This window comes from Photinus pyralis, unplaced genomic scaffold, assembly GCF_008802855.1.
Source record: "Photinus pyralis isolate 1611_PpyrPB1 unplaced genomic scaffold, Ppyr1.3 Ppyr1.4_LG3a, whole genome shotgun sequence".
Taxonomy (NCBI): domain Eukaryota; kingdom Metazoa; phylum Arthropoda; class Insecta; order Coleoptera; family Lampyridae; genus Photinus; species Photinus pyralis.
This window is the reverse complement of record NW_022170509.1, coordinates 13,174,898-13,195,239: the sequence shown is the minus strand read 5'-3', so window position 1 is coordinate 13,195,239 and position 20,342 is coordinate 13,174,898. Positions and strand designations below refer to the sequence as shown.

The 20,342-nt window shown below is 36.9% G+C and overlaps 1 protein-coding gene across 1 annotated transcript; it reads left to right on the top strand.

The window, feature by feature from the left end:
* The first annotated feature begins 3,068 nt into the window (after nucleotides 1-3,068).
* LOC116166201 (forkhead box protein L1) lies at nucleotides 3,069-4,255 on the top strand. The gene has a single exon (XM_031481065.1). It carries the CDS (start codon nucleotides 3,272-3,274, stop codon nucleotides 4,154-4,156), a length of 885 nt encoding a protein of 294 aa, XP_031336925.1. The 5' UTR covers nucleotides 3,069-3,271; the 3' UTR covers nucleotides 4,157-4,255.
* Nucleotides 4,256-20,342: the final 16,087 nt, after the last annotated feature.

The window sequence follows — 20,342 nt, the reverse complement described above, 5'->3', positions numbered from 1 at the left end:
TGTGTGGTACGAAAAATTACCTCTCAGTATTTCTTCTTTAAGAACAGTGTATCGCATAGGTATAGTGCATAGCATTCAGATTCAGTATGCTTTATTAAAAGTGTGGCGAATGTGTTTGTGTTTTAAATTTTACAATTTAATTTAAATTTTTTTTAAGTTTTTGGGCAGTCTACGTAGCTGACTAAAACTATAGGACTTTTCATACATCCTTAAGAACATGTGTACCAATTTTCAAAGCGATCGGACGTTTCTAAACAAAGTTATCGTGCACATACGGACAAACAACAATGACAAAATTATAAACGATATCAAGGATCGTTAATAAGAGGACTTCGAGCAAAAGTGCTTCAAGCCCTTTCCCTAAAAGTGCGTTCTGCTTGGAAAAGTGTTCAAGTCCTTTCAGGGCTTCAAGCCCTCAAATTGTGTACAAGCCTTGTCCTAAAGTGGTTTGTGCTTGAAGTTCAAAGCCCTTTTAGAAGTAATTTGTAATTTCAAGTCTTTCTGATGACCGGTAGTAATTTGTGCTTGAGTATCGAAGCACATTGACTAAGGGCTTTGTGCTTAGAGCTTCAAGCCCTTTCAGTAAGGGCTTTGCCAAGCAGTCTAATATTCTTTACACTATGATGGAACACACGAAAACAGGAAAGATCATCAAGAGCTAGAATGCAGTAGTGTACCTACATGATTTGGGTCTACTAAAAAGAATTAATCTAGAGCTCGTTTATTTTTCATTATGCTTAACCATGGCACATTACGCTGTTCCACGATATATACTTATCCTAAAATTAAATAACAGCAAATCCATCAAATAAATATCGTTATAATTTGCAAAGCCGTGCGTTTTAACGCTTCCTAAAGGTTTGTAAAATGTTTCCCCAAAAGAAAAATTTGTGAACTAAGTCTAAGAGCTCTTAAGACGGCTGCCCCAACCCTTACTTACCTATGCCACTGAAGACTTTGAGAAAGAAATTTTGATGCACTACCTACAAAAGACTAATTATAAGTAGTATGATTATTTTAGTGCTCCGTTGGAACGTTGTGTGCTCGCTTTTCGGGTTTTATATCATTTAAATTTTGTTAATTTTGTTCCAAGCCTAACAGTAGCAAAGGGCAAATTTAAAATTGGGAGGGGGGGTTGCTATGACAGGTCATTCTCGTGGCAAAGTGGGAACAATAGATTGAAGTAAACATAGAAAGAAATAATAAACATGAAAAATTTGTAAAAAGATATACTAAGTACTAAATGATTCTACTTTGTTGGCTATTAAATGTCTCCTCATCATGTTGCAAGGCACGTTGGAGAATATATAACAGAAAAACAAAAAAGTGCTTCAGTTCAGAATATGAAATTAACTCCATGTGCAAAATTTCACAAATATAAAGAGTCACTTTGATTATACTAAATTAATAGGTATTTGATCAGATAGTAAATGACAATTGATAATAACCCCTAAATTGGATCTAAAAAAGCGGCTGCGGGCTGACCACCTCGGTGTGACCCTCCTGGATCATTGGATTTGACCCATTTTTAATAGGCTTCTTACATGTGTCAAATGAATCCGTGAAACTGAATCGGCCCAAGCGTTTGGTAGTTATCGTGTTCACAAACAGACGGACACCATCGACCCCCTTATAAAGCTGGCATCGCTACCCCTGCCGCTTAATAACGCATATTTATAGTTTTTATGCAGAATAGGTACCTACCTATCTATCTTTTTCTGTAGTTATAATGCCACAATATGCAAATCAAATAGCGCGATTTGGTCAAAGTGGTCCGATATTTGGGGAGTTATATATGAACATAATGCACATCTTTTCTAAATAACATTTTGTCGTACCTATATTATTGACCGAAACGGCGCTTTGGCCAACAAAAATGATTACCAAAACGTACAAAAATGTCAGAAAAATATTCTATCAGGTACCTATAGCTAAAGGCATAACCCAAAATCGTAATTTAAATAAGCCTTGCTGCACTTAAAACGACAAAACACATTTTTTAGAGAAACTCATTACCTACCTATATTTTACACAGATTGTAAGACAAAAATAAAATATTTTTCCCTGAATTTTTGGTTTCTTTTATTATTTTACAAATCGCCAATTTGCTGTTGGATACCTAAATCGTTTGAAACATCAAAGTACCTATATAAATTCGATAATTTTCCTGGATTAGGTATATAAAATTCTAATTTATGTGACAACTAAGTATAAAAATGTCGCCTGAACAAACACGCAGTCCCGATAAACAAGACGATAAAGAGAATCACTTTGGAGAATTTCAGTTATTTCTCCTTAGGCATCAGTCTAGTATGCCTTTCCTTTTTTGTTGTTTTTCGGCGAATTTTCCAACGCAGAATGTGTAAGCTTGATTAGATAAGTGAAAAACATACCCTGTCTCTATCTGTGCCGGAAATAGAGGCATTCATAGAACACGTTTTAATTGGGAATTGGCATCCTCCGTTATTTTGCGAAGATTCAAGCGAACCTATGTAGCTGATGCCTTGTTTGAAGGAATAATAATACTTAAGGAGCAACTGTAAATGTAGTAACATCATTATTAAGAGAGAGAAGTTGGTGTTTGGTGGGGTATAACTGGGTGGAGCATTTTATGGCACTCTAGAAACACGGGAATAGGTATATTCACAATTTAACAAGCAGGTTAATTAAAATCGTTTATACGGCATGTCTTATTTGTACAATTAACAACCTATGCATTTATTAATGACTTATTTTGGGTATTGCTCATGTTAATCTGAAAAAGAGATTTTTTCTCATTTCCTAAATACTTATACACAAAACGTGAATTCAAATCCGCACGCAAAGAATGTAGAAAAAGATTCGTTGCTAACTCTTCCCTCGAATAGGAAATTCCCTGTCCCTGTCATAAAAACTGGGTATTATTACTCCACTAGGAAGTAACAAGATGGCGAGGCGGGGTTTCCATGTATCCCGGAAGGGTGCAGACCTTGCTGATTGGTCTATTTGAAGTCCGCCTCTGGATTGTTGGCAAATATTGGTCGACAAATAGTTGTGTTTGTTATATGTTTAGAGACCCAGATGGGTCCTTTAGTCCTTTAGTTTAGCTTATTCACTCTTGACTGACAGGCTTGATTTATAATATTTAACCTAGTAAACCCCCACAAACTGAAAAAGGCCATTAGCCAGTTTGTATTCTTGCGAGTTTTCACGCATTTTCGGAGTGAACTGTTTTAAATAAAAATGTTCTTGGTGAAATAGTGTTTGTGTTCTGAACAGTTGAATCGTGATAATGTGTAGTAACGAAAGTCCAGCAACACCAACCCCTCGACTACCGCTACCATTTTCAGCGTTAGAAGCAAACAGTTCACCTAGACCACTCATGCCAATCGACCAGTATCGCCTTCAATTATATCAATACGCCGTCGCTGAACGACTTCGATATCCTTTATTAAATCCTTTTCCAACACCTCTTCCGTGTTACCCGGCGCTGTTTCCACGTGCTTTACAACCGGAGGAACCTAAACCGCAACACAGTTACATTGGGTTAATCGCAATGGCAATTTTAAGTACTCCAGAAGGAAAACTAGTGCTTTCAGATATTTATCAACACATACTAGATAATTACCCTTATTTTCGTACAAGGGGCCCAGGCTGGCGTAACTCAATTAGACACAATTTATCGTTAAACGATTGCTTTATTAAAGCGGGGAGAAGTGCAAATGGCAAAGGTCATTATTGGGCTATTCATCCCGCAAATGTAGATGATTTCCGTAAGGGTGATTTTCGAAGACGCAAAGCGCAAAGAAAAGTAAGGAAACACATGGGATTAGCGGTGGATGAAGATGGTACGGATTCTCCGAGTCCGCCGCCGATTTCTGTCAGTCCTCCAGTCGTACCAGGACCTTCAACATCCGTATTCCAGGTACCCGTAAATACAAAGGTGCCATCTCGCAAGCGACAGTTCGACGTTGCCTCACTATTAGCGCCGGATTCCGGAGAGGAAACGACCGAGGAAGATATTGATGTGGTAAGTGGAGAGCACCACCAAGAACAACCCTCACCAAAACAGTGGCCGATATTTCCTATCGTTAATTATTATCAGGCGCTGTTACAGTCGCGATCGGGACCACCTAAAGACGAACCGTCTAACACAGATAATCTGGATTCTCCTTAAACGAACGTGATATTGATATATATTTATAGGTATACATTTAAAGTGACTATTTGTGTTTGAATTTGAAAATTCTAAAAGGTAAATGTTTAATATCTTGAAGCTAACCAAAATTTTTGTTTTTATAGTTACTCGATTATACCTATATGCAATTATAATGACTTTAGAATGAAATTATCTTGTACAAAGATCTACCAAGTGTATAACATAACAGTGTATATCTATATTAACTTATATGTAAATATATATACTTATGTAAAATTAAAATCAGCTTTGCTTTTATTCCGATATGCTATATTTTGAAAGTGCATGATGCCGTCGCATACTTCAAAATTACATCTTAAAACCTACAACTCCATCGTTTTTGAAGTCTACAATCTCTATATCCTAAGGGCAAGTTAGAGGGGCTCTATTATAAGTATATTAATTTCAAGTGATACTGCTGACGAAGACAACACCAATAAGAATTTTGCTATAGAATCAATACTCAAATGACTGTGATTAGAAGGCAGTGTAAGTTTCCTTTTCTTTTTAAGATACAATTTCATTATAAAAAAATGCAAAAGTTTATCTCCTATGTACCTACGATCCGAAATGAGGTACTTGCTGTAGGTACTGGTGAGATAGTTAATGTTCGTAGAAGGAACGCTTTGGTGGAATAAAAACTGTCGACTATCCGAGTGCTAAACAGAAATTAATTACCTACAAATGTCTAATATTCAATAACATACTACTGACAAATCTGTAAAAAATTGCTTCTCAAAGTTCTCAAAAAGTCGCGTTAGAAAAATATGAACTACCACATCAGATGTGAATATAAAGGAAGGACGGGGAGGGGGGGGGGGCAATGTTCGCTTAATCTAGCCCTGCATTTTGGAATCTGAACATTTACTTAGTCAAACGATCGTTACTTGGATTTCCTCAGTGTAATCCCCGATTTAGCAAATTATCGTATGTCACTGCTCTGTAGGTAGGTAAATCATTTTCTACAATTTCAATAATGCACCACGACATTCCTTCAAAAATTACAACCAAATTTTAACTGAACTCTACAACACACCAAATGTTAGGTATATATTATTTACATGCTGACAAAACATATGTCCATCAGGATCAGAACATAGTAAGTTGCAAAAGACTCGGCACAAGTAAAGTCCCAAATAGACTTAGAGGAAAAACGTATTTAGGTTTTGTGCAGGAATTCTCCTTATAAGAAAATTGAATGTTGTTTTCTCGCAGTCAAATCTGCACCCGCCGGTAAAGTATAGGCAGATATACAGGACAGTCCATCGAAAAATATAAACAGCGGTCATTATAGGTATCGGAGATTTAATTATTTGCACTTACAGGTAGGTAGGTAATAAATATATACACATTGAATTTTAGTAAAGACGCCAATTATTTAATTAAATACTCAGTCCAAAAGGAACCAATCAACTTCCTGTGGTATCTCATTTTAAACCTGATGGCTGGACGTAGTTCCAGCGCAATAGTACTGCAGTTCTGGATACTTATGGTTTAAAAAAAGTTTCCAATCGAAAATATTGATAATAAAAATACCCGGAAAAATTACCTTTCTAAATGTACTCACACTAAATAAATACTGTTTCAAACCAATATAGACAACGAGCGACAAACACAGACGGCCGGACAGAAAGTCCAAATGACCAAAAGTTCTTAGTTAGTTCCTTGACCATTGTCTACCTATTACTGAAAACATAATTGGAAAATGCGAAATCGCTAACGAGTTATCATGTACACAGACGGACGGACGGACAGAAAGTCAAAAATCATTAACGAGCTGGGTCGAAAGCTTGCATGAACAGTGCAAGAAATTGCACAACATTTAATTTTTAATTAAACTTGTTGGTTTGCACCAAAGCAGCGGATAGGTGTCGAACCGTCGACGACACTGTTTTTGCCCCATAATTTGGATATTTGTTCGTCAAAATTCCTTACTTTTTTATAAAAATGCTTATAGCTACTTCTATAATAGTTACAGACATTTGAATAGGTATTGATAGAGCCTTTTTTCAATGTATATACTTATTAACGAGCTCCTAAAGGGAGTTCAAGATTTCTTTCCGTCCGTCTGTTCGTCCGCTCGTCCGTCCGTCGGTCTGTGTACATAATAGCACGCGAACAGTTTCGAATTATCCAAGTTTGTTTTCAGTATTATGTTTATCATCATCCAAGGAAGAACTGATTACATTTTCACTGACCCAGGAACTCGTTTACTATAGTTTTGTGTGTAGGCAGTGTTAGGGTTAATTTGGCGGTATAGGTATCAGTGATTTTATTTCAGATAAGAGATGAATAAATAAATATTCACTGGGCCGCCAATGATAGAAAATGAAGGAATCGTACTTGATGGTTCATGTCTAAAATACGCAAGTGTTTGCACAATTTTACAATATTCGCCACTTACAAAAAATTCTAAGAATACCTATGCAAATAGGTAGGTACCACCTAGTTTATTTTCAAGAAGCACACTTTAAAGACTTTACCTACCTATTTTCAATTAAATGACATGTACCTATAGTAGGTACTTCTCTAAACCGAAAAAATAAGACTTAGGTACTGAAAAACGGCAGATATTTAATGTTTCGCTATTTAAATTTTAATTTAATTGATCATCGACCTACAAAATACCCCTAGGAGGAATGGCAACATTTTGGGAAATTAAATAGAAGTTATTTGAAGGCAAAAACGCTAATAAACTATATATTTTTATTCTTAACCGTTTCGAAAATATAGCCAACAATTGTCATTTTTAATAAAGCGGCTATAAATCAATTGTCTCTAGTCAACTAGTCGGCTTGGGGTAACAATTGAGTATAAACAAACACTGCACTATTGCAAAAGTTGATTGTATAAATAATATAAATATAAATTATAAAATATAAAATTTGTGTTGGTGAAGTAACGTATAACTATAAGGTGGAATTTTTGAGCCTTTGATGCAGTCACACTCAAGGGGACTATAGTTGGCTGAAACAATTGATTTATAACCGCCTTATTGAGTAGTTAAAATAAACTGACAATTCTTGCCCTATATCTTCAAAACGGTTGAGAATAAAATTATAGTTTATTAGGGTTTTTGTCTTCAAAGAAGTTCTATTTTAATTTCCTATAAAATATTGCTTACTTATTCCCCATGTAATTATAAAATCTGAAATTATTTAAAATAAAAAAATGAATTGTAATTCTTCACGTTACCCTCCCCAATTAATTATAGCTATTGGTAAACAAACGTAAATGTTTCAAGAAAAAGTTTTCAAAACTCCTGCAGGTTGATCCATTTCTCAATTAAAAATGTGCTTAGTGCAAACATCATTTTAAAAATGCCAAGTCCTGATTGGTCAAAGAGGAAAAATTAGCACAAAGTTGGGTTTTAAAGTAAATTAACACCCCGCATTGGTTTCAAAGAGTTTCAATTTCAATTAGTTGGTATTTGTATCCATTGCCGCCAAGTTAACGACTAGCTTCAAACAGCTAAGCTAGGTTTTTTTTAAATTTTTGAAAACTGCAGTTCCTTATCACTTATCAGTAATGATAGTAACATCGGTATATATACCTATACATTTTTAAACCTAAAAACCCGTGATCTTAAACACACAATTTTGGTTGCTGGTGGCTTATATGTGAATTAACAATAATTTATTTTCTTTCTAATCCGGTACCTACTATACATCTCGACAGCTTTATATCTACGATACAGGGCTGCCCAGAGGGGAGGGGGGCAACTGGGGCGATTTGCCCCAGGCCCCAGATTTCAAAGGGCCCCCGTGTTGGCCGTGGATCTGTGAGGATGAATGAAACAGCAATAGAGTTGCCGTTGGCACATTAACATTTTCTTTGAAATTTTTTCTATTCCAAAACAGGGCCCCAAAATTTACTTTGTCCCAGGCCCCTTAAATTGTCTGGGCGGCCCTGCTACGATAAAACATCCTTCATAAAGCGTATTTCAAAAAATAAATTTGAATCAAATATGAATCAAAGTGTAAGATCTTTAGGAGTTTTCTATAACCTGCATCAATACGGTCTAGGACATTAGGGCGCCGCCGAAAGGGCGCGACCATAAGGGCGCGGCCGTTAGGGCGCGAGACACAAGGGCGCGTGGACATAAGGGCGCGAAGACAAAAGGGCGCAAAACAAATTGGCGCGGGACATAATGGCGCGAGGACATATGGACGCGGGACAGAATATTCTCTAACAAAATATATTGTCGTTAGTTTGCGTTAATATTTTCTATAAACAGTCATTATACGGGGCATTCGAGATACCAAAAACATAATACGCAATGTCAAAAGCTGGATCACACTTTTTATATTACTTATACTTCTATTTCTATGTTTTTAGGGTCTACATAGTTGTTTAAAAAGGAATGTTATGCTTTCTCCCAATCGCTCGCTCGCTCGATTTTTATGTCCAACCAGAATAGAACCACCGCACCAATTGCGATGTAATTGTGCAGATGAATTCTTTATCAAATTTATAGATAGGAATTGCACGAATTTCAAAATAAGCATAGCCGACACCATACAATAGGCGACGCCAAAATTTGGGTTTAATAGATTCAAAATTCACAATGCCTTTTTGACTGCTGGGCCATTTCTGAAAATATTTAAAAGGGAACGGTTGAACCGATTAAGCTGAAATATATCTATTCGGTGGTGGAGTTAAAATTTCAAACGCAATTTGCGGGTGAACGGGATGTCGGAAATTGGTGATTCTCGACGATGCTACAAAAGTCAGCAAATTAATTTAGTAATTTTTAATTAAAGAAAATGAAGATGTAACATTTCACTTTTCCATTTCGTAAGGGCAAGGAAATGTAATGTAGTCGCGATGAAAAATAAATTTGGGATACAACCGGATTGATCCATTTCGCAGTTTGGCAATATTAGAATTCATTTCGACTATTTTTGGCAAAAAACGAAAGTTGGAAACTGTTGGTTAACAAGATAGTGCACCCAGGGATATAAAAGATATAACCTAACTTTTGGCATTACGCATTATATGTTTTTGGTATCTTGAACGCCCTGTATAATGACTGTTGATATAACATATCAACACAAACAAACTACAATATATTTTTTTAGAGAATCCTGTATCCCGCGCCCATATGTCCTCGCGCCCTTATGTCCCGCGCCCTTATGTCCACGCGCCCCTATCGGCGGCGCCCTAATGTCCGGCTCCGGCATCAATAGCATCATTGTCATACGAACAGATAAATGGACACAACACGCTAGTGATACACATAATAATTAAAGTAGTTCATGTAGAATCTGCGTCTTTTAAAAATTTATATTCTACAATCTACACTACACCATTGTCCATACGGAACAATCAATTCTAAACTATTATAGTCACAATTTGTAGGAGAGAGAAAATATACAAATAAATTCCGCAGGAAGTTGATAATCAATTCGTCAGTAAATAAACAAAACGGTTACTAGTAGTGAGTAGTGAGGGTGAGGGAAACGTTTAATTATTAGAAATGAGGGAGAGAGTTCGAAGCGCTTGCTTTAAAAATTTTATTTTGCCTCAAAATAAAATCTACCTAGACCTGTCATGAGCTAGATTCGAGAAAAAAGAGCTGCAAAACTATAGGTACTATATGTGTGCAAACAGAACTACCTATTATAAGAAATTTTCCCAGTTTCAATAATGGTGTGCTAACTTCACAGAGGGAGGAACAGAGCCGCATTCTTTTCAAAAGTGAAGAAGGTGAAAAAAATCGCTTCACTCAATGGTTGAACGTCAATTTTACGATGCAATTCAGTATCCGTAAATACCACAAATCCTAAAGTTTTAAACTGCATAATATCATATCCTTCTAAATATTTTTATTCCCTGAATTTGAGGGTGCAATTGATCGAGAAAATTAGAAAGAATAAAACAACAGAAGATGCACGATTCTATATCAAATTATATATTATATTTTGTATTACTGTCTGTCTATCTGTTCGTGTGCATGATAACTTTGTTTAGCGTCCAAATTGCTTACGAAAATTAGTAGGTACCTACACTTAATACTGATACAAGAAAGGTCGCTATTGTTTTTCAGCTACCTAGAACTATATCGGGTCAAAAAGTTAGGTATTCAGTTGTATCGGATTTTTGTTTTATGAAAACTGCAAGGGTTTTGTACCGATTTTGGCGTCAACTCCTCGTTTTGTGCCTAATGATATAGATCGTGTGAACACTACAAGCTTATAGAGGGCAACAACGCGTCCGTCCGCAACCAGTTCTGCGGTTTGGAACTGTGCCAGACGGCCATAAAATGTTGTTACCTTATAAGGGGGAGGCATGAATTATTTCCCAAGATGCTGTTTCCGAAAATAAAACGTGCCCTTCACGGTATTCTGAAACTTTCCTCCGCGACTCCTTTTCCAGATCAATGGGTAGAAATTGGAAATTGGTTTTATCTTTCAGTTGTAAAAGGTCTGAACGAAAGGAACCGTTTGCCTTTCACTCTTAGCCCTTATCAGAATCCAGGGGGAGAGGGGGAAGGAACTGGATTTTTCATGGTATGACAGGTTTCAACGGAAGGATTCATCCTTCTCGATCCCTTACCGAGATCGGTTATAATTCCTCCTATCTAAAAAAGGTAATTGGGACGTCAGAAAAAAAAAACATATCCATTAGTGATGTCTACCTCAGATGGATATCTCGAAAAGCGGTGTGTCGGGGAAGAGTGCTCATAAAGGCAAAGTGAATTGTCTGAACGAGACACTACTGATGATGCCAAAGCTGAAGTGCAAAAAACTGCCTGTCGAAAGAAAATGTATAATGTAGCGGAGAATTTTTCTGAGGGATTGATTTTTCTTGCATTATGTATAGCGTATAGATTTTGAATGTATATTAACTATATGTAAAGAGCTCACTATCCATTAATCATCTACCTAGAAGCTAAACATCGATAACATATAGCACGTTAGTCCCTTATAACCCAGTTATTCTCTAAGCTAAAAAAAATGCGCTTTATGTGCACAATTTATACTTGTTGCGTATGCCCAACAAAAGAGTTATAATAAAACGTTTTTTCCGACAAATAATTTTTAGGAACTAATTTTATGTTGCTGAAAAAGTGAAATCCTTTAAGCTTTTTTGCGTGAAATCATCCTCTTTGTCTGACTATGCCCGCCGAGATGCCCGCGACGACCGACTCGACAACGGATAAAGATTTTTAATTAACTCGATCCAAAAGAGGCAAATTTTAAATTATTTAAGTATAAACAAACCAGTTGAGTTACGAAACATATGCCGTGTTATTAACGATCCTCGAGATCGTTTATAATTTTGTATTGCTGGTCCGTCTGCCTGTCCGTCTGTCTCTCCGTCTATCTGTCCGTCTGTCTGCCCGTGTGCACGATAACTTTGTGTAGAAACGTGCGATCGCTTTGAAAATTTAAACACATGTTCTTCATATATAGATATAAAAAAGGTCGCTATTGTTTTTCGGCTACGTAGACTAACGGGCCAAAAAGTTGCAGCCCAAAAACTGCCCAAACCTCCAAAAAGGGTTTCTTTTATAACTCTTGTTACAATAAGAACATATAAATGTCCAGTTTCCTGTGTGTTAGTAAATATTCCTTAAACCTCAGGTAACTATGCAGATTGAAAAAAACATATTGCGCATGAGCATTCCAATTTTTGTATTTGCGCAGTCTCAATTTTTTTATTAGTTAAGATATTTAAATGAAATTTTGTATGTAGGCGCCTCAAATAATAGTAAAACTAATGCCGATTCAAAAATTTATTCACTGATCTGGTGGGATAGAATCAACTCCTTAAGGTATATTGTAAAAATGATATGAAGTTCTCGAGGATCATTCGGTATTCAGTTGTATCGGATTTTTCGTCTTTAGTTTTCATTAAAATTTCTGCATGGGAAGATCAGTGGCGTAACTACAATGTCTCAAAGGTCAATGAGGACTGGCACCGACTTAAAGGCCAAAAGCCAAAAGAGTTCCTACAAATTTAGACAGAATGCATTTAATGCCGTGTTCCCCTACAACTCATCGAACAAAAGAACCGAGCTGAAGACAATTCCGAATCATTGTTCACAGAGGGTAAATATATCTAAAATATACAAAAATTAGCAATCGGAGGAAGTAACTCCTGAATTTTATTAATTTAAATCTGACCTTAATTTAATACGAATTTTGATATGCACAAAAGTAACCAGCTCAAATAGTTTTAAAAGCAACTCCACTCATTTCCCATTTGTGACAAAAACATTCCGAAGTCTCTTACATAAAGTGCATGAAATACTTTGTTAATTAACGGAACCTTCTGCAGTCCAGAGAGTATCTGAACGTCCTGGATACGGTGTCGGTAACCTTAGACTGAAGTCGTATTTCGAGATGAATACTGCTAAGTGATTTTAACACTCCAGCATTTACCTCTGCACGGACGAAACAGTAAGCGACATTCAAAAAAAGGCAGATTCATGCACAATGAAGTGAAATCCCTAATAAAACTAAATGAGTTTAAATGTATTTCCAGCGGCGTCTGTAGATACGCCAACGGTCTTTGTCGTTTGAAATTTTGAAATCAGACAGCTCAGACGAAAATACCATAGTAGAACCTCCAAGAGAAAAGCAAAAAAAAACGCTGAACAGCGAAGAAATACATTGGTAAAAATGGATCAATTCCTGAAGCCTTCCTTCATAAGCAATTTCTGCAGCTAGCTCTAGCCATCAAATTTTTTTTAGAGCTCAGAGTCGAGTAACGTCAGGATCTTTTGGGGGTACTTCTAGTGAACTTTCATTTATATATTTTTAAGACGGTTGTCATTAGAAATCCAAGTGGTTAAATTAAGCGTAAGGAAAAGAGCCCCCAAATATTTTTTGATCCGAATACACGTGGCCATTGGAAATCCGAATGTACTGGGTAGGTGAAAAGTTCCGGAACGGTTGATGATTTCCGTTATTTATGACCCAATTTTTTAAATAATTTTTATGCGTAGTTATAACTTTTCTTATGTAGTTTTTTCTTGCGTTTGGTAACAATTAAAGATACATTTAAACACAAAAAATTAAGGTCATTTCCAGCTAAACCGGAAGTCGAAGAAATAAGACATTACATTAATGTTTGGTATATGAGCACACCAATTATTAAATGCTTCATAAATACGGAAATGATCGACTCGTCAGCCACTTTTTACTTACCCTGTATAAAACAACTTCGGGTTAGTCACACCACTTATATATAAATTACAAGAACGGCTGGACGTTTTTCAGGATTTTTGATTTGTTAGATTTTTCTGTGGCCCGAATATTGGCTATTCACGAAGAAGTACATTTTCACATAAATACATTTCAAAGAGTTGAGTGCGGTTGAGAAAGAAGAGGCATTAGAATGAAGAAGTGCGCTTTCACTGGACCATAAAGGGGGATGAACAGGCAAACAGATGGACAGACAGCTAGACAAATAGCCGATAATAGCGAATTTTGCTGAAATTTGTTTTTTTTGATAAAAGCATATAACATGAAGTATTTTTAGAGTTGGAAGTGGCAAAGCTCTTTATAAGACTCCGATATGAAGTGTCTCATCTACACGGGATACGTGATGAAGAATCGCTATAAAAGCCATTTCCCAACATTTTCAGTTAAACCAAAATATTTTTCATATTTATATTACAGCGGAAGTCGACGCCACCAACCTTTAATTAGTATCAATGGATATTTTTTTCTGGATTTTCGAATCCCGCTTCTTCAATCCTCACCAATCTTACGCGCATCAAAAACTGCAATAAAAATACGGTCTCATAAAAAATAATGAAGTTCGTGCGCACTTTTGTTTACCTATGTGCAGTATTTCAAGTTTTCACAACATGCAAAATCTAAGGCAAATTTAAATAGAAAGTACTACATTCGCTCTGCTTCACCTTTATCTACATCAGGGGTAACTAGCAGAAGAATTTCTGCCTACGTGGGGTAATATAAAGATGTTGATTAAGTATAGGTAAATGTACTGCAAGGGTAATGGCAATGGCCAATGAACCTAAAATCCAAGTTCGTCTGCGGAGCTATGTACTCACACGACCCAAAAAAGTTCCCCTTAGACGTGGAAAATAATATTTTGATACCGACGAAATTCATATCTGGCGAATACAAAAATGACTGCCAACTAGATCGGACAACAAAACTGATGAAATTTAATGAATTCGCTTTTTATGTCGAACAGTCCTTGCGTGCGAGGTTCTCAAAAATGGGATTAAGCGGAATTTGTCCTAGGAATCGACTACAACAGTATTCTCGTATAGCATGTATTCAGTGTGCTGTAATAATATGAAAACCTATAGTTTTCGATTTTGTCGTCATTCCAAGTAATGCAGATTTTTTCAAATTTTTAAAAATTAATGGATATCCTTTGAGTAAAAGTTGGGGCACCTGGTGCATTCTTCGGCATAAGATGTAAAAGAAAATTTTGTACATAATTTAATCTTCCCTATATATTGAAACATCTGGCTGAAATGCACTAGCGCAGAGCCGATGAAGATGCCTAAATTATTACATCTGAAATCGGATTAATGTAGGTACTAGACGGGCTCCTCCGCACCTTGAACGAGGGGGGAGCGTATACACAGGGATACGCGGACGATCTCGCGATCGTCATAACTGGGAAGTTTCCAAACACCGTGAAAGAGCTCATGCAGGGGGCTCTTGAACAGGTGGATAGGTGGTGCAGTAGCCATGGCCTTTCCGTTAACCCGGAAAAGACCGAGGTTGTTTCATTCACGAATAGAAGGAGAGCGGATCTTACTGGGCTCGCTCTTCGAGGACGTCAACTGGGTCTGACCAGGTCAGTGAAATACCTGGGAGTCATCATTGACTCCCGCCTGACCTGGAAAGGGCACATTGAGCGCATAAGCAAAAAGGCCACTGCATGTCTATGGGCATGCAGAAGGGCTTTTGGTTGTACATGGGGCTTGAACCCTCGACTGGTATACTGGCTTTACACTGCAGTGATAAGGCCAATAATACTGTATGGTGCACTTGTATGGTGGCCTGCCATGCGCAGGGTAACCTACAGGAAGCAGCTAGGAAAGGTCCAGCGACTCGCCTGTCTGGGAGTCACTGGAGCTCTAAAAACCACGCCAACCTTGGCCATGGAGGCACTTCTGGGACTAGAGCCTTTACACTTAGCTGTGGAGGCAGAGGCTCGGAAAGCTTCCATACGGCTAAACGATTGGGATGAATGGAAGGATCGAGGCAGCCTTGGGCACGGGCGGATCTGGGAGGAAACCCTCAGAACCGATCCCCTCCTTGCAAGGAGGGACGTGATCCGGGCTATCTTGCTAAGACCAAAGCGTTATAAAGTCATTCTCCCGGATAGGGAGCAGTGGCTGAACTCGGATTGCCCGTTCCTCAAACCTGAGGGGCTCGTGTGGTTTACAGACGGGTCCCAAACAGAAAGGGGAACGGGCATGGGTATATATGGTGATCGACCGAGAGCCAGCGTCAGCGTCTCCCTTGGTCAGCATAGCACCGTGTTTCAGGCAGAGATGTTAGCCATCATGACCTGTGCACAGGAAAACCTCCGTAGAGGTTACCGTAACAAGCATATATACATATGCAGTGATAGTCAGGCGGCGTTGAGGGCCCTGTCGGTAGACAGGTTCCGATCAGCTACGGCGCTTGATTGCAGGCGAACCCTAGATAGATTAGGTGAGTCTAATAGGGTAAGCTTGATTTGGGTGCCAGCGCACTGCGGAATAGGGGGCAACGAAAGGGCGGACGAGTTGGCTCGCGAAGGCAGTGGTGGAGTCTTCGTCGGGCCCGAGCCTACCCTAGGGATTGCTCCCTCCGTTGTTAGGGCCAGGATTAAAGATTGGTTGACCAGTCAATTCCAGGCTCAGTGGCAACAAGTAACCGGACTCCGACAGTCCAAGGCCTTTCTAACAGGGCCCCTTGGCAAATCGGGATCTTCTAAGCTTCTAAAACTGAATAGAAGCCAGATTAGGAAGATCACCGGTGTCCTTACGGGACACTGGATGGTCAACTATCACCTGCATAACATTGGGCTCGCGGAGGAGTCAACGTGCAGGTTCTGTGGCGAGGCAGATGAAACTACCGAGCATGTGGTCTGTCACTGTGACGCTTTGATCAGGGACAGATATCAACTCCTTGGAGACAGATACCTGGAACCGAGGAGGGTGAAGCAACTTAGGCTAAACAGGGTCCTATCCTTCATTGAGAGGAACGGGCTCTGAACTCAGTTGCGAAGAAAGGGGGTGGGCACAATGGGCCTCTGGTAATTGCTATGTAATTACTTACACAATCTTTGAAACTAAAATGTAAGTTTCATTACATTTGCGACACCTCAGTCATGTATTTGAAGTACGTGTATACCCAAAAAATTGCCCTTTAATACGATTTACATACTCGTATAGGTATCTAATTCGAAATAAATTGCTTGAATTCGAAATCTCGACACTTTTGACTTGGCGCCACGGTTGAGTTTTTGTTGCGACCAAAAATCCAGAACGAACAGATAAACAATCCTTTTAGAAATACACTATCCAACTACAGGTTTGACGTTTGCCTGAATGTGAAATTAGCACCTCACTGCATTATTGATTTCCTGTTTGAAGAAATTGTATAATAAACTGATTATTTTTCCATCGCTGCCACTTGAAATAACTCCCACATTGAATTTCTTTACCCTAACAGTATGAGAATTTATCGGAAGTATAGTTAAAAGGTAGTTTTCCATATGCAATTTTCATGGGTCAAAGCAGAACAAATGAACTTCCTATGTAATTTTCACTATATATATAAACATCGTAATAGTTACATGTGAAACATTTAAATAATGACGAACAAAAATTTTTAATTCGCATCATCATCATTTGAATTCAGAGCACTATCGTGGTAGCATGAGCGGTCTTAAAATTATAGCTTATAACATCCAGGGAGCACTTAAATAAAGATCGAGATATTAGTAGAATATAAAATACATCGGGTTTAACAACAACGCTTGACAACCGATCATATTTGGTTATTAATTAAAGTGCCGACAAAATTGTGTTTGTTAAAAGTAAAAAATGCTTTTATATCTACGATAGGTACCAAATTTTATTAGCATTATACTCCGATATGACCCACCGGTTAAATAAAATTACATTTTTTATTGTTCTACTTAGGCAAAAAAATCTATCATAAAAATATCGAAGATCTGCACGATTTTATCTTTTTCGGCGTGCTTTCAGCGCTTTTGATTATGGGAAAAAGAATGTATCTTCTCAACAATAAAGTATCGCTATTAGCAAGTCGAATACAGTGGTTGATTACCCATAAGACACAGTAGGCTCAAAAGGTTAGGGGACCCTAGATCACAGCATAGTAAAAAATGCCTTGATGGATGTGATACAAATTTCGAAATCTTATTAACGGCCTATAACACGCGGCGTTTTCGCGTCAAACGCCCGGTTGTTAGTGATTTACTGTTAAGTAATTTTCGATTTATTTCTTTAACAGTTGTTAAAGTGTTGTTGGAGATGTGTGGCTCATTTAAATGATGAACAGGCACAAAAAGGTGAAATTTGATCAGACCAATGTCTTGAAGGGAGCTCTTTTTAAGTAACGTTCATCTAATTTCCCCTTTCCAGCTAAGTTGTGTTCCAATTTCCATCGACAAATGACGATTTTCGACAATTTTTGTTCAGATTGGAATGTTACCGATTTTGACTTTAGTATAACTAGGTTTCCAATTTCTGTTACGTTTTCTTTGCGATAAATTGCAACCTTTTATCGAATTTTTACATGAAGCTTTGGTATTTTAGAATAGATCTCCGCATAAGCGTCCCCGATCTGCGAAATGACTTCAATCTTTTAAAAAAAGCTTTTTGAGGCTGTATCACTATTTGAGACTGGAAAAATGACACTCAAATCCTCGTCACTCGCTTAATTTCGTGGCTATTTAATTCCTCGATCGGAGTTATCTTTATGCTAAAGTTGTTTGACTTGAAATCCCTCAGCCAACAGTCTATCCATCGCTCACCAACAGGGAAAATATAGGTATACCTATTACCTACCCGTGGACATTGTTAAAACCATTTCGATAGACAAGAACTTTAGACTTGATGAACTTGATGAAAACTTAATAACCTTAAATCATCATGAGGAATGGATTTTTGAGAGCAATTTGAGAGGAATTTGAGAGGAATGCGAGAACAATGTGGTCAAGTTTAAATGGTGCTTGAAGTAACAACTTGTGGGACTTGAGAGAAACAATCAGAGTAACAAAGGGAATTTGATATGAGAAGTTTTGAAAAATTTAGGATGAACTTAAGGAGAGTTTGAGGGAATTCTCAGTAAACTTAAAAAAGAGCTTGAGAAGAATAATGAATTTAGTAAACTTGATGGGAACCGAAAAGGAGTTTAATACGAACTTGAATAAGTTGGGGACTATAGGAATCGTCTATAGCAAAATATGTACTTATAGGTCTATAAAGCGCCATGACGTCTTCGCCGATATGCGTATAACCAAAGCAGACTACACTAAAAACACTTTGATATTGGATAAAAATATTCATTGATATCGATCAATAAATAAAAAAGTTTTAATTTTTTACTTAACGCGCGCATTTACATAGGGAAACGTTTTCCATCGGAAAACTATTGTATATGAGTATTTATTTTTTACTCATAGGAATAATAATAATAATAATAATAATGTTTATTGTTGTTCAACAGACTCATAATCCATATATGAACAATCGCAAAAAAAAGAATAAATCATTAAGCGCATACTGCATTATTAAAACTATAGTAGGAACTCATATTTAAAATAGAAAACATAAAATCAATATAAATATTGCAATAGGTAATTTTAAGTAATGAAATAAATAAATACCTTTGACATTTAAGTTCTAAACTAAAAATAGAGTATTGATAAAAAGAGAATTAAAAAAAAATAAATAAAGTAAAGAAAATGAAGTAAAAAAAAGGTTGATGATACGCTTTTAAGATAGAAAGCACAAACCAAAATTACAATTTTCAGTTAACCATAAACAAAGCTTAAAACATTGCATAATGAGTTGTAATGAATGTCACAGTTCTGGCAAATCTTATTATAATTACTGGACATTATTAAGGAGGGAGTTCTGCGAAGGAGATTGGATTTGGGAGTAGGATATGTGAAGGTTTTTAAGTGCCTAGTAGAGTGCGTTGGAATGGTAAAGGATAGCTTGTGAAGTAAGTAGGGACAATCTAAATGACTGTTGGTTAGTTTGTAAAAGAACTTAATGCTATTCGCGACTCGTCTTTGTTCCATTGAATAGACGCACAAGCTATTGAAACTTGAAACGCAGGTTCAAGTAACCCATTTCACCTGTTTTATTCGATTAAATTTACATTGATCCCATAAGTAAATAAGACAATCGTAAATTTTTCTGTTCACGCGCATTTTCTTGCCACAGAAAAACTAATGTAGATACAAGTCTTTGAAATACCGTTTCGTATAGCGAGTTATACTATATCAGTAATGTATCAGACGCGTGTGGACAGTGAAAATGTTTCAGAAATTTATAGAAAAAATGTAAACAATTTTGGAAATATATCAAAAAGGTGCAAATATGTTATTTAAGAATCTCAAAAGTGCTTGAATGAACAAATTTGAAAATGCTTAAATAATTGGAGAAAAGCTTTTTTTTCAAAAATGAATAGTAGAAAAAAAATGTGTAAAAAATTTGAAAATGTCTTGGAAATGAAACTAGCACGTTGAAAATGTGTACAGTTTTCCTGCAATTTTTTTAAATATTTGTATAGGAAATTTTGTAAGATATTACAGAGATGTTTCAAAAGTGTAGGAAACGTGCAGACAAATTTGAAAATGTTTCTAGAATGTTTAAAGAATTTTGGAAATGCTTCAGAAAATGTTTCAATAATGCTTCGGAAATATTAGAAACGTTTTATAAACTTTGGAAATATGTGCGAAATTATGGAAATTTTGGAAATGTGAGATTATTTTTTAAATATTTTGGAAATGTGATGGATATATGAAGGCAATGTTTCAGAAATATGTAGTTTTAGAGGGAGAAAATAAAACGAGCGTGAATTTATTTAAATAAATCCAGAGTTTCCATTGCTGTAAAAAACAAGGTTTTTAACTGGCATCTGTCCAGTGGCAGATTCAGCAGGGGGTGGTGGGGGGCTATTGCCTCCACCGA